General features: G+C 40.5%; 2 protein-coding genes across 3 annotated transcripts in view; one reads left to right on the plus strand and one right to left on the minus strand.

The window, feature by feature from the left end:
• LOC125452426 (XK-related protein 6-like) overlaps positions 1–13692 on the minus strand; it is a 452844-nt gene that overhangs the window by 42678 nt on the left and 396474 nt on the right. The gene's annotated exons all lie outside the window — the stretch shown is intronic.
• LOC125452317 (DNA-directed RNA polymerases I, II, and III subunit RPABC4-like) lies at positions 13112–13294 on the plus strand. Its single transcript, XM_048530577.1, is given in 1 exon segment — positions 13112–13294. A coding segment is annotated over 1 exon segment (183 nt).

Here is a 13692-nt window from a genome sequence, read left to right on the forward strand (position 1 = left end):
AAGAAATTTGAGTATTCCTCCCCATGCTACAGCAGATTTTAGAAACCAAGATAGAAAACCTTGAAGAATTCAAGGTTGCTGAGAGATGTCTGCTGAGGAGCCAGGAGTATTCTGACAGATAAGTAAAGTGTTTTGGCACCCTCAAAAGTCACTACAAAATGATATATTGCAATGTTGATATGATTTAATGCAATGATTGATCTTGGGGTTCTTTCTTACAAGGCATGATGATCATATTTAGAATAACATTCTGTAATGTCATGTATACTTGTCCTATCGGGAAGTGAGGCCCAATGGCATTGCCAATAGGCAACTAATCCAGAGATGCAAGTAATATTCCAAGTTTGAATCCCACCATGACAGATGGTGGAATTTAAATTCAACAAAAATATGGAATTAAAAGGCTAATGGGGACCATGAAACCATTGTTGATTGTCATAAAAACCCACGTGGCTCATTAATGCCCTTTATGGAACATGGATGTCCTGACCCACATAAATGTAGTTGACTCTTAACTGCCTTCTTAAATAGCATAGCAAGCCATTTGGTTGTATCACCCGCTACAAAGGAGAAAAGGAATGAAACAATCGAACCATATGGCACTGACTAAAGCACTGGAAATGAAAATAGAAAACACAGCCCTATTGGCTATATAAAATCTTCCTTGCTGTCATTTGGGACTTCATGTCAAAGCTAACAGAGCTGTCTCACAAACTAGACAAGCAAGAGCCTAAAATAGTCAAACTCACAGAATGATGCCTTACACACAATGTCTCTTCACCATCCTAAGACTGACCTGTTCCATTAGACAGACCCAGAAGAGTGGTATACAGTCAGGAGGGAGTTTCTCTAGTAGTTGTTCATATTGACTCCAGAACCGATCAAGTCTCATGGCATCCGGTCAAACATGATCAAGGAAGGCTCCTGCTGATTACCACATACCAAACTCCCTCCTCAGCTGTGGAATCAGCTCAACATGTTGAACAACATTTGAATGAATTACTGAGCGTGGCAAGGGCAAAAAATGTACTTCAATGTTCACTATCAAAAATAGCTTGGCACAACAACTACTGACCAAGCTGGTTGGATCCTAAAGGTCATAGCTGCTCGAATGGGTCTGCAGAAGCTGGTGTTGGAACCAACACGAGGCAATACATACATGACCTCATCCTCACCAACCTGCCTGTCACATTTGTATCTGCCCATGACAGAAATGGTAAGAGTGACTATTGCACAGTCCTGTGAAGAAAGAGTCCCATTCTTCCCATTGAGAATACCCTCCATTGTGTTGTATGTTAAATGGGACAGCATTCTCAGAGACCTAGCAAATCAAGACTGGGCATCCAAGAGGCACTGTAAATCATTGGCAGCAGACAAATTGCACTAAAACACAATCTGTAGCCTCATAGTATGTTATATCTCCAATTTTTACCATTACCATCAAGCGAAAAGATCAACCCTGGTTCAATGAAGAACACAGGAGGACACGCCATGAGCAATACAGGCATATCTAAAAATGAGATAGAGCTACAAAACAGGACTATTGCATGATAAACAACAGAAGCAGTGAGTGACAGATAAAGCTAAGCAATGCCATTTCCAATGGATGAGACCTAAGCTTTGCAATCCTGTCACATTTGATCGTGAATGGTGTTGGACAATTGAACAACTCACTGGAGGATGAGGCACCACAATTATTCTCATCCACAATAATGGAGGAGACCAGCACATCTATGCAAAAACTAAGGCTGAAGAATTCACAACAATCTTCAAGTGTCAAGTGGTTGATCATGGCCTCCTCCTGAGGTTCCAGATTCACAGATGCTAATTTTCAGCTGATTTAAATCATGTGATATTAAGAAATGGTTGGAGGCACTGAAAACATGTTAAAGCTATGGGGTCTCACAATATTCCAGTAAAAGCACTGAAGGCATGTCTTCAACACTTGCCACAAGCCTTGACTGCCCTTGAAATCAAGGCTGTATTTGACTGAATGTGGCAATGAGTTCTGGAAAAACTGAAGTTAATGAAATTCGGGAGGAATGATGACTCTATATTGGTTGAATTAATACCCACCACAAAGGAAAATGGTTGCGGTGGGTGGAGTCAATCACCTTTGCAGCAGCTCCTCAGTGTAGCAATCTTGGCCTAACCATATTCAACCCCTTTACCAACAACCTTCCCTCCATCTTAAGGTCAGAACTGAGGATGTTCACTGATGGTCAGCACCATTTATCACTTTACAGATACCGTTGTAGTCCATGTCCAATTGCATCAAGACAATATCCATGCTTGGGCAGATATGTGGCAAGTCCTATTCATGCCACACGAGTGTCAGGCAATGACTATCCCTCCAACAAGACTAAATCTAACTATCATCCCTTGACCAATCATGGCACTACTACTACTGATTCACCACTATCAATAGCCTGAGGACTGCCATTAACCAGAAGTTGAATTGGACTAGCCATACAAAGTACTGTGGCTACAAGAGTAGGTCAGAGGCTAGGAATACCGCAGTGAATGTCTTACCTTCTGACTCCGCGGAACCTGTCCATCATATACAAAATACACACAAGTAGTGTAATGGAATACTTTCCACTTGCCTGGATTAGTGCAGCTCTAACAATACAAGAAGCTTGACAGCATTCAGGACAAAGCAGTCCTTTTGATTGGTGGCATGCCCACAAATATTCATTTCTTCCATCACTGACACTAAGCACAACAGTATTTACCATTTACAAGAAGTATTTCACCAAGACTTTGGGCTGAGGTGGCAGATGGAGTTCAACCTGGATAAATGCGAGGTGATGCATTTTGGAAGGTCGAATTTGAAAACTGAGTACAGGATTAAGGATAGGATTCTTGGCAGTATGGAGGAACAGAAGAATCTTGGTGTGCAGGTACATAGATCCCTTAAAATGGCCACCCAAGTGGACAGGGTTGTTAAGAAAGCATATGGTGTTTTGGGTTTCATTAGCAGGGGGATTGAGTTTAAGAGTCATGAGATCTTGTTACAGCTCTATAAAACTTTGGTTAGACCGCACTTGGAATACTGCGTCCAGTTCTGGTCGCCCTATTGTAGGAAAGAATTGGATGCTTTGGAGAGGGTTCAGAGGAGGTTTACCAGAATGCTGCCTGGACTGGAGGGCTTATCTTATGAAGAGAGGTTGACTGAGCTGGGACTTTTTTCATTGGAGAAAAGGAGGAGGAGAGGGGACCTAATTGAGGGATACAAGATAATGAGAGGCATAGATAGAGTTGATTGCCAGAGACTATTTCCCAGGGCAGAAATGGCTAACACGAACGGTCATAGTTTTAGGCTGGTTGGAGGAAAGTATAGAGGGGATGTCAGAGGCGGGTTCTTTACACAGAGAGTTGTGAGAGCATGGAATGCGTTGCCAGCAGCAGTTGTGGAAGCAAGGTCATTGGGGTCATAAGAGACTGCTGGACATGCATATGGTCACAGGAATTTGAGGGTGCATACATGGGGATCAATGGCCGGCACAACATCATGGGCTGAAGGGCCTGTTCTGTGCTGTACTGTTCTATGGTCTATGGTCTAAGACTCCTTACACAGCATTTTCCAAACCCACATCTGTTATCATTTACAAGGGCAGGATTGGCAAATACATGGGAGCACCACAGCCTGCAAATTCCTCTCCAAGACATTCACCATCCTAACTTGGAAATGTATCACTGTTCTTTCAGTGACTGTGCATCAAAATCCTGGAACTCAATACTTAATGGCATCTCTACAGCAAATGGACACCAGTGGTACAATAAAGCAACTCACAACTACTCTTTCAAGGGCAACTAGGCATTGGCAATAAATGCCAGCCAGAGATGACCACATCTCATGAATAAATTTTTTAAAAGTGCAATAATGCATTAAAAGCAGTAGAAATGTTTGTGGGCAAACCCTCACATCATGACTTAGCCATAGTCATAGACATGTACAGCACGGAAACAGGCCCTTCAGTCCAACTTGTCCACACTATCCAGATGTCCTAAATTAATCTAGTCCCATTTGTTAGCTATTGGCCTGTATGTCTCTAAACCCTTCCTATTTGTATACCCATGCAGGTGTCTTTTAAATGTTATAATTGTACTAGCCTCCATTACCTTCTCTGACAGCTCATTCCATACATGCTACAGCCTCTGCATAAAAAGATTGCCTATTAATTCTCTTATGAATCTTTCACTTCTCACCTTAAACCTACGTCGTCTCATTTTGGACTGCCCTAACCTGGCGAAAATAACCAGGCTATTCACCCTATCCATGCACCTCATGATTTAATAAACACCTATAAGGTCACCCCACAGCTTCCAGTGCTCTGGGGAAAATAGCCCCAGCCAATCAGTCTTTTCCGAGAGCTCAAATGCTGTAACACAGGCAACATCCTTGCAAATGTTTTCTGAACTCTTTCAAGTTCCATGACATCTTTCCTATAGCAGGGAGACAAGAACTGAATGCAGTATTCCAAAGGTGATCTAGCAAATGTCCTGTATGGCTGCAACATGATTTCCCAACTCCTATCCTCAAAGCACTGACCAATAAAGGCAAGAGTACTAACTTCCTTCTTCACTATTCTACCCACCTGTGACTTCACTTTCAAGGAACTGTGAAACTGCACTCCAAAGTCTCTTTGTTCACCAACAACCATTACATTAAGTATAAAGTTCTGCCCTGATCTGCAAACTCACTAACCATACCTCCTATATTCACATCCAAATCATTCATATAAATGACAAAAAGTAGTGAATCCAGTACCAAGCCTTTGTAGCACACTGCTGGTTGCAGGCCTCTAGTTCAAAAAGCAACATTCCACCACCACCCTTTTTCCCCTATTTTTGAGCTAACATGTGATCTAACCTTGTTAACTTAACCAGTCTACTATGCGGAACCTTATCGAACACTTTTCTGAATTGCACGTAGACAACGTCCACCACTCAGCCTTCATCAATCTTCTTTATCACTTCTTCAAAAAAGTGACACATGATTTCCTGTGCACAAAGCCATGTTGATTATTTCTAATCAGTCCTTGTCTTTCTGAATACTCCAGAAATACTTTTAAAAAGGTCAAGCTATTAAACATTAAGAAAATTCTAAACACTTGCTCTGTTTCACTGAAATAGAAAAATCACCATGAATTGAATTGATTTTTTGAGTCAAAAAGTGGCATCCAGTCTAAAGTTAGAGATACATCCATTCAGCGCATGGCAGTTGTCTTATACGATTTTATCTTCCTTATTTCAAATATTCACATGAGGATACAAATCTTAAAGGCAGGGAGTTGTGAAGCTGGCTGGGACCTCTTCTGGGTCAACTTCCAAGTGTAATATTTAAAAAAGTATCCAGTGAGCTCTTTACATCAGCAAACCAGGAGCATCGCTTCTGTTGGTATCTTCCACACACCCTTGGAGACATCTGATAGCAAGGAAAGCTGCTCTGTGCTTCATCTACACCTCCCTTGAAGTTCTTCTGCATGCCAACTGAGATAGTATACAAATACTGTTTCTGTGGGATGCAAAATGAGGCTATCCGGATTGTCCAAATTCATCATGGAAGTCAGGGCTCATGGTTGGCTCAATAGAAGCTGAATTCAGTACAGAACACAGCCAGGTATGCGCCATTGTTTACTCCACGCTTCATGCCTTGAGGAGCACAAATCAGGAGAGTATGTTTGCTTCACACCCAAGATTAAGTGGCAAGCATCTCCATCAGCTGCCTCATGTATACTGATTGCGTCCCAGTTAACTGGAGCTACTGATATTACTGCTCCTTATAGAACAGCCAGAAGTCCAACAGGTTTATTTGAAATCACAAGCTTTTTGAGTATTGCTCCATCGACGGGTGAAGTCACTTCACTGAAAGCTTGTGATTTCAAACAAACCTGTTGGATTATAACCTAGTGTTGTGTGGCTTCTGATTTTGTTCACCCTGGTTCAAGAGCAGCACATCTACATCATGGTTGCACAACAGTGCTACTGGCTGTCACACATCTGTCAGAGTGCAGATAAAACAAATGTTGCTACAATATTCAGCAGCTGTAGTGCCACCAGGTCACTGACATTTAATCACAACTGGGAGAATTAACACTTCTAATAGCTTTTCACCAAAGATTTGCTTGGGACAGCCAACAATCCATCTTTGGTCAGAACTCCTCAGAGATATCTCAGGCATACATAGCGCATACTGTGGTATTGACTTCACCAACTCCAACTCTTGCTTATTCATCCTGCGAACCTAAGAGGTCCTTCATACCAACTTGTTGTACACCCACAGTTCTCCAATTCTGAACTGAGCTTCTCAAGCTGCTCACAGAACCCGTTCCTTGTTTGAGTATTTGGAAATCCCAGGCCATGCGAAACTGTAAAGCTCCTGACTCACATTTTGCTAGTCCAACAGGAAGATCTGGACCCTAGTATCTATCATTGCTAACTGTTTAATGAATGATTCATAGAATTCATAGAACACTTCTGATCTTAACAATATGCTAACCTGTATCTATAACTGTAACAGAACCTAAAATACATACACACTTGAGTGAAATCCTAGAAAGTATACATTTTTTATATGCACAATATAAACTTTTCATGTGATAACAACTTTGAAATTATGGTAACTTAAAAATAATAAAAACTTAAGGTACTTCACAGGAACGTTGTCAAATACTAAAGCCTGAATTTTTGATCCTGACATGAGTGTGCAGAGTCAGGAAAATTTCTGCTCTGCATATCTGATTGAGGAGAACCAGATCAGACAGCCAGACCTACCTACTGCAGCTATTGGGTAAACGCTGGGGTCAGCCTGCCTCCCTCAGAAACAATAGTCACAGAGTCTGCAAGGTGCTGATGTGTGTGGTTTAAAAGACCAACTTCAGACTTCTAACCCTGCTGCTCTACAAGCTGTCCATTCACTCCTCATTCCCCAACCACGTCAACCCATGTCGCCACCTATTCTCTCATTCCATCCATGCTAAACTATGGCCTTGTACCTACTCTATGTGCTCCACACCCTTAATGTCACTACTCATTTCCATAGCCCCTACTAGCCACATTGCACCTCAGTGCCAGCTCATCCAAACAAAACTACCAGCATTTGTGAGTACAGAAGGAATAAGTTTATGAATGTTCTGCAAGTCAGTGATCACCACTGCAAGTCTAGGCTAGATTTGCAGGCAGCTGTCACAATACATTTCTCTTGCTCCATTCAACCATCTTCCCACTATTTAATCTCTCAAAAAAATTAAAAGATGACAGCTCAGAAACAAGATCTGTCCCCTTTACTCATGGTTGATGTCACCCCACTGTGAAAGTAGCAATTTTAACAACTAGAACCATGTCAGCAGGACAATGATCACCAAGCACACAATTGTTCTCCGCAAACAATGTTTTAGGTTCACAAATTGATCAGAGAGATCAATTTTGTGTAGCCCAGTGAGAGTTTAATGATTTTTAATAGTATCCTATGCTTTGGCTACTATTGAGAAATTTGCACACAGATGAAGTGCAGTAAGAGGAATCTCTGGCCTGAAAAGGATATTTGATGAGAAAGGGCCACTTATCACTTTATCCAAATAAAGTGTTGTCATGTGTCCTGGATATGATGTTTTTTGTAATTGATGATCTTTAAATCAATGCCCTAAATGTCAATTAAGTCATCAAATTTCTTGCCAGCTAGTGGCAAGCACATTGTGTGCCATACGAACAGCATTGAAAGAATTCAGTAATCCAAATTTTTGTTCATAGTTAGATATAAGAAGCACATAACGTTCATTTCTGTAGCTGATAAAATGTTTCTACACTGAGTGCACAACTTTCCTTTGGATAACTGATACTACCTTTGGAAAGTTAGAATAAGATTTCCCAGGAGATTGAAAATATTTGTGATAACAGTTCACAGAAATAAAATCACTCCATTTGTCGGCTGCTTACTTCTAAAGTCTACCTATTTCCACTCAATTTTCATGGTTTACAATCCATGGATTTATGAATTTCTGTATTGTGTAAGGGCTGCTCAGAAAATTAACCTTATTCTTCAACTATTGTATAAGCATGTTTAAAATAAAACTTATGTGTCTGAATATTTTCTAATTTGGAATTTGCCCTGGATTTTTTTTTTGCTATGTTATCTCATTTTTGAGCTTACTTTCACTTGTTCAAATCAGATGAGATCAAGCCAACAAAGCCTTGTGGTTAAAATCATGGTGTCAATCTGCTCCAAGTAGGAACCTAACTGAAAACTCATCTTGTTTTAAATTGTTCCCATAAGTATTTATAATTAAATCATCTTTCTTTTGTAGATTTGAATTTATGAATAAATAATTCTGTATCAGATACTTTATACCATCATATACTTTATTAGGCTGTTTAAAAATATTGACGATTTCAAGATCAAAAAGAGCACTAAAACAAAACAAAATGAAGAACTGCAGATGCTGGGGATCTACAATAAAAACAGAAATCACTGGTGAATCTCAGCAGGTCTGGCAACATCTGTGGGAAGAAAACACTGTTAATGTTTTGAGTCTAATGATTTTTCATCAGAACTGGTGCTCTGTTTTGTTTCAAAAAGAGTATTCACAGACAGAAATAACTAACAAGACCATTTTTATGAGTAACAGCATGACAGCAATTTAAACACTAACTGATCTGACTCGTTTATGTGAGACTTAGCAATAAACCAAAGGCAAATCAGACATTGGTGATTATGTGCCTGGGATCGTAGCTAATTGAGGGCGAATGGGGGAGACTCAATGTACTGATATGACTTGTCCAATTCCCATCTGGTTTACTGGGACAGAATGTACAAGACCTGACTGCAGTGTTACGCCAGTTCTGAATCTTGGGTAATTTATTGAAACAGTCTTGCAACTCTGATATAATTAGTATATGTCCCATGAGCAGTCCAGGTTCTGAATGGCTGTTTGTGATGTTAGAACATAGAACATAGAACATAGAACAGTACAGCACAGAACAGGCCCTTCAGCCCACAATGTTGTGCCGACCATTGATCCTCATGGATGCACCCTCAAATTTCTGTGACCATATGCATGTCCAGCAGTCTCTTAAATGACCCCAATGACCTTGCTTCCACAACTGCTGCTGGCAACGCATTCCATGCTCTCACAACTCTCTGCGTAAAGAACCTGCCTCTGACATCCCCTCTATACTTTCCACCAACCAGCTTAAAACTATGACCCCTCGTGCTAGCCATTTCTGCCCTGGGAAATAGTCTCTGGCTATCGACTCTATCTATGCCTCTCATTATCTTGTATACCTCAATTAGGTCCCCTCTCCTCCTCCTTTTCTCCAATGAAAAGAGACCGAGCTCAGTCAACCTCTCTTCATAAGATAAGCCCTCCAGTCCAGGCAGCATCCTGGTAAACCTCCTCTGAACCCTCTCCAAAGCATCCACATCTTTCCGAAAATAGGGCGCCCAGAACTGGACGCAGTATTCCAAGTGCGGTCTAACCAAAGTTTTATAGAGCTGCAACAAGATCTCACGACTCTTAAACTCAATCCCCCTGTTAATGAAAGCCAAAACACCATATGCTTTCTTAACAACCCTGTCCACTTGGGTGGCCATTTTAAGGGATCTATGTATCTGCACACCAAGATCCCTCTGTTCCTCCACGCTGCCAAGAATCCTATCCTTAATCCTGTACTCAGCTTTCAAATTCGACCTTCCAAAATGCATCACCTCGCATTTATCCAGGTTGAACTCCATCTGCCACCTCTCAGCCCATCTCTGCATCCTGTCAATGTCCCGCTGCAGCCTACAACAGCCCTCTACACTGTCAACGACACCTCCGACCTTTGTGTCGTCTGCAAACTTGCTGACCCATCCTTCAATTCCCTCGTCCAAGTCATTAATAAAAATTACAAACAGTAGAGGCCCAAGGACAGAGCCCTGTGGAACCCCACTCACCACTGACTTCCAGGCAGAATATTTTCCTTCTATTATATTTCCTCTCCTTATTGATCATAGTTTCTGATCAGACAATAAACCTTGCCAGCTCATGCTGGGGCATTACAGTTGGAAACTGACCAATGCCTCAGTCATGATTCCATTTAAAAAAGCTGAACTCAAGAAGTGTTGGTTATATCATCAAAGTGGATTCTTTCTTCAATTTTAGTCATTGGCTTGAAAGCTATGATAAGTGAATTCATAGCCATTTTCCACAAGATTCAGAAATCAAAACAGGACTTTTAAAACATTTGGAAAGTAATCATCCCATATTAAGACCTAAAAGCAGCCATGTCAAACGTGTTTTATAATTACCCATGAAGGGTCTCAACAGCATAACCACAGTCAATTTATCAAAAAGCTGGTCAAGGTAAGGTAGATCAGAGATAATTGGAACTGCAGATGCTGGAGAATCCAAGATAAGGCAGATTATGTTTATATTGATATGACATTGAATTTTGTGTAAAATACATGAAAATATGACATCAAATCTCTTCAGCTACAAACAGTATTCTGGAACAACATTTTCATTGCACTTTTACTTTAAAAATAATAAAAAAGGAGGCAACCTAACTGGTCAATGGAACTTGTAGGACCAGAAGGTTGCTTTCAGCTGGAGTAGCACAAGGTTCAGTACAAGATTCCTTGCTTCTTCTGATGTATAAGCAGAGATTTGAGCTTGAGTGTCAAGGCTTTGATAAAAAGTTTGTAGAAGATATAAAAATGACAGAAAACTACAGACTACAGGTAAACACCAAGGAGCGAAACAGGAGCAAAATGGAGTTCAATCTAGGAAAGAATGATAAAGTGGATTTGGAATTAATCAACAAGGCAGGGAATATAAAAAAATAGTAGGATACTAACAAGTGTAATGGAACAGAGGGACCTTAGATGACATATCTACGAATCGCTGAAGGTGGAGCAGGCTGTGGAACAGGTAGCTAAAAAGGCGGACACGAAGATATGCATAATACTTACTGGTCCAGGAACAGAATCCAAAACATAGGAGGTTTTGCTGCAACTGTATAAAACATGGGGTAGGCCACAGCTGAAGTACTGTATGCAATTGTGACTGCTGCACTATAGGAACATTGATTGCATACAAGTGGGTACAGAAGAGATTTACAAGGATGTTGGCTGAAATGCAGAATTTGAGTTAACTGAAGTTTTAAAGCAGCCTAGATATTTTGTGACTAACCTGCTCATGGATGCTATTATCGACAAAAACCGAGAGAACTGGGTGATACTATAAACCAAGAACAAAAACAAAAATTGCTGGAAAAGCTCAGCAGGTCTGGCAGCATTTTTTTTTCAAGTGAGATGAGAGTTAATGTTTTAGGTCTGGTGACCCAAAACAGAACTTCAGAAGTTCTGAAGAAGGGTCACCGGACCCAAAATGTTAATTCCAATTTCTCTTCACAGATGCTGCGAAGCCTGCTGAATGTTTCCAGCAATTTCTGTTTTTGTTTATGATTTACAGCATCCACAGTTCTCTTGGTCTTTGTCTATAATAGCATCTCTGAGCAGGTTGGTCACAAAATATCGAGGCTACGCTATAGACATCTGGAGCAGGTAGGACTTGAATCCATGCTGTCTGATTCAGAGGTAAGGAGACTACCACTGTGCCACAAGAAGCCCATCGAAGCAGACTAAACTTGACAGCAACTCATCCACCTCTATAATATAGCAAATATACTTAAACAAAAGCTCACATGACTAACAGAAATGTTAAACTGTCCAAAGATATGCAAGCTAGGTGGGTTAGCCATGGTAAATAAGGGGTTATGGGGAAAGAGTTGGGGAGCTGGGTCTAAGTGGGATGCTCTTTGGAGGTTCGGTGTGGATTTGATGGACCAAAAGGCCTCTTTCCACACTGCAGGGGTTTTTTGATTCTATGATTATTAGACAAAAGGATGAGAGCAGTGGATATGTTAAAGCAACTAGCAGCATTAACAATGTGGCTTTAGAATGGCAAAAACAACGGGCAGGCCCAGCAGCCAAACTTTACACTGCAATTTTTCAGAAAACCACATCCTGTTTCCATTAATTAAAATAGGTGTTAATAGTTGTTTTCTTGGCCACAGTTTAACCAATTTGCACCAGCTGGTGATATTTCCAACCTTCATGTAGGAACATTGCCTTCTCTCAATTCTTCCTGAACAAAATCAATGATAATACCTTTAATGAATTATATAATTATTAAATATAAATGTTGATTAATTAAAGAAAGAAATGTTCCAAGTGAAAGGGATTTTCATTTTCATGGCGGAGCGAAACACACAACGTTTCTAGTCTATACTATGATTCTGAGAGTAATATTTTAATTTTTTTTTCATTCGCTGACAGCCTGTCTGTTAATTACAGGATATGTATCACATGTCAGATCCAAAGAGAATAATATGCAGAACAAACCACAACATATCATATGTTTGCAGTACATCAAGAGCAGCAGAAAGTGGCTTATGAATAGATTACTGCCTACCACTTCATTCCTGACTGAGATTTTAGCCCTTCATATTTATGGCAAAGTGAGAAAGTTAACTGTGAGACAGCGACATTGTGGGACAGCATGGTAGTATGGGGTTAACTCAAAAGGTGGAGGTCCTGCCAAATTTAACAACAGGAGCTCAGTGTAATTTGTTTCTTTATTCCATCCTGACTTCCTCTGGCAAATGTCCAAATTGAGCGGCTGGCTGGTTGCCAAGCAGGATAACCAACAGCTGATTGTTTCACTCAAGGACCATTGGAGGACAGCACTCAAAATGTAGGGGCAGGCTGCAGGTCTAAATTGAGAGAAGAATAAAATCACTGGAAATCTGGAAGAAAACTCTCCACTGCTTGGAGTCATATGAAGCACAAAGAAAGATGACTGCTGTTGTTGCAGTTCAATCATCTCAGGTCCAGGACATCACTACAGGAGTTCTTTTAGCTGCTTCATGAATGACCATCCCTCATCATAAGGTCAAAAGTGAAAATGTTGGCCAATGTTTGTGTCATGATCAATGGCTCACCAGACTCATGATCCTCAGATACCGAAGCAGTCTATGTCCAAATGCAACAAGATGGGCAACCCTGCTGTGCATTTGTGCTGCTGCTGCAATCTTTCAATAGGGAGATGTTTAAACTGAAAATTGGATGGAAATAGATATCCAGGAGAACTTGCAGCCTCCAAAGCCACAACCCGTGATCCATATATGTGGAGACTGTTATGCTGAAAATGAAATTAAAGCAAGAGATCCAACCTGATGTCAAGAATGTGGTTAAAGAATAAAGTACAAAATGAGAGCAAAGGGATTAGTTGTTTTTGATGCCCAATGAAATTTAACTTTTTTTAAACTTGCACCAAAAAGAATTTTTAGTGTTGCTGTCTAGCATTCTTTCACATGTAAATTTGACTTCATTACTACTTCAGCTGGAATGCTTCTTGCATTCTTCAAAACACAGTATTTACAAGACATTCTGTTTTATTTGATGGAAATATATTGCTTCACATAGTTAACAAAAAAGACCTGACAACACCCAGTTTAGTGCTGATTAGGGACAAATAACTTTCATGCCACAAAGTGTAATGATCACAGCTGATGTTACTACAGCACAGGTCAGGGCCCAGACTGAAATCTGGCCTGATTGATCAGATTTTGTCTTATTTTTATTTAATGAAGTGATCTGTCACTGAAATCCAAGCAAACAGTGCTGCAGATCCAATTTTAACAACG

The sequence above is a fragment of the Stegostoma tigrinum genome, chromosome 4, assembly GCF_030684315.1.
Source record: "Stegostoma tigrinum isolate sSteTig4 chromosome 4, sSteTig4.hap1, whole genome shotgun sequence".
Lineage (NCBI taxonomy): Eukaryota > Metazoa > Chordata > Chondrichthyes > Orectolobiformes > Stegostomatidae > Stegostoma > Stegostoma tigrinum.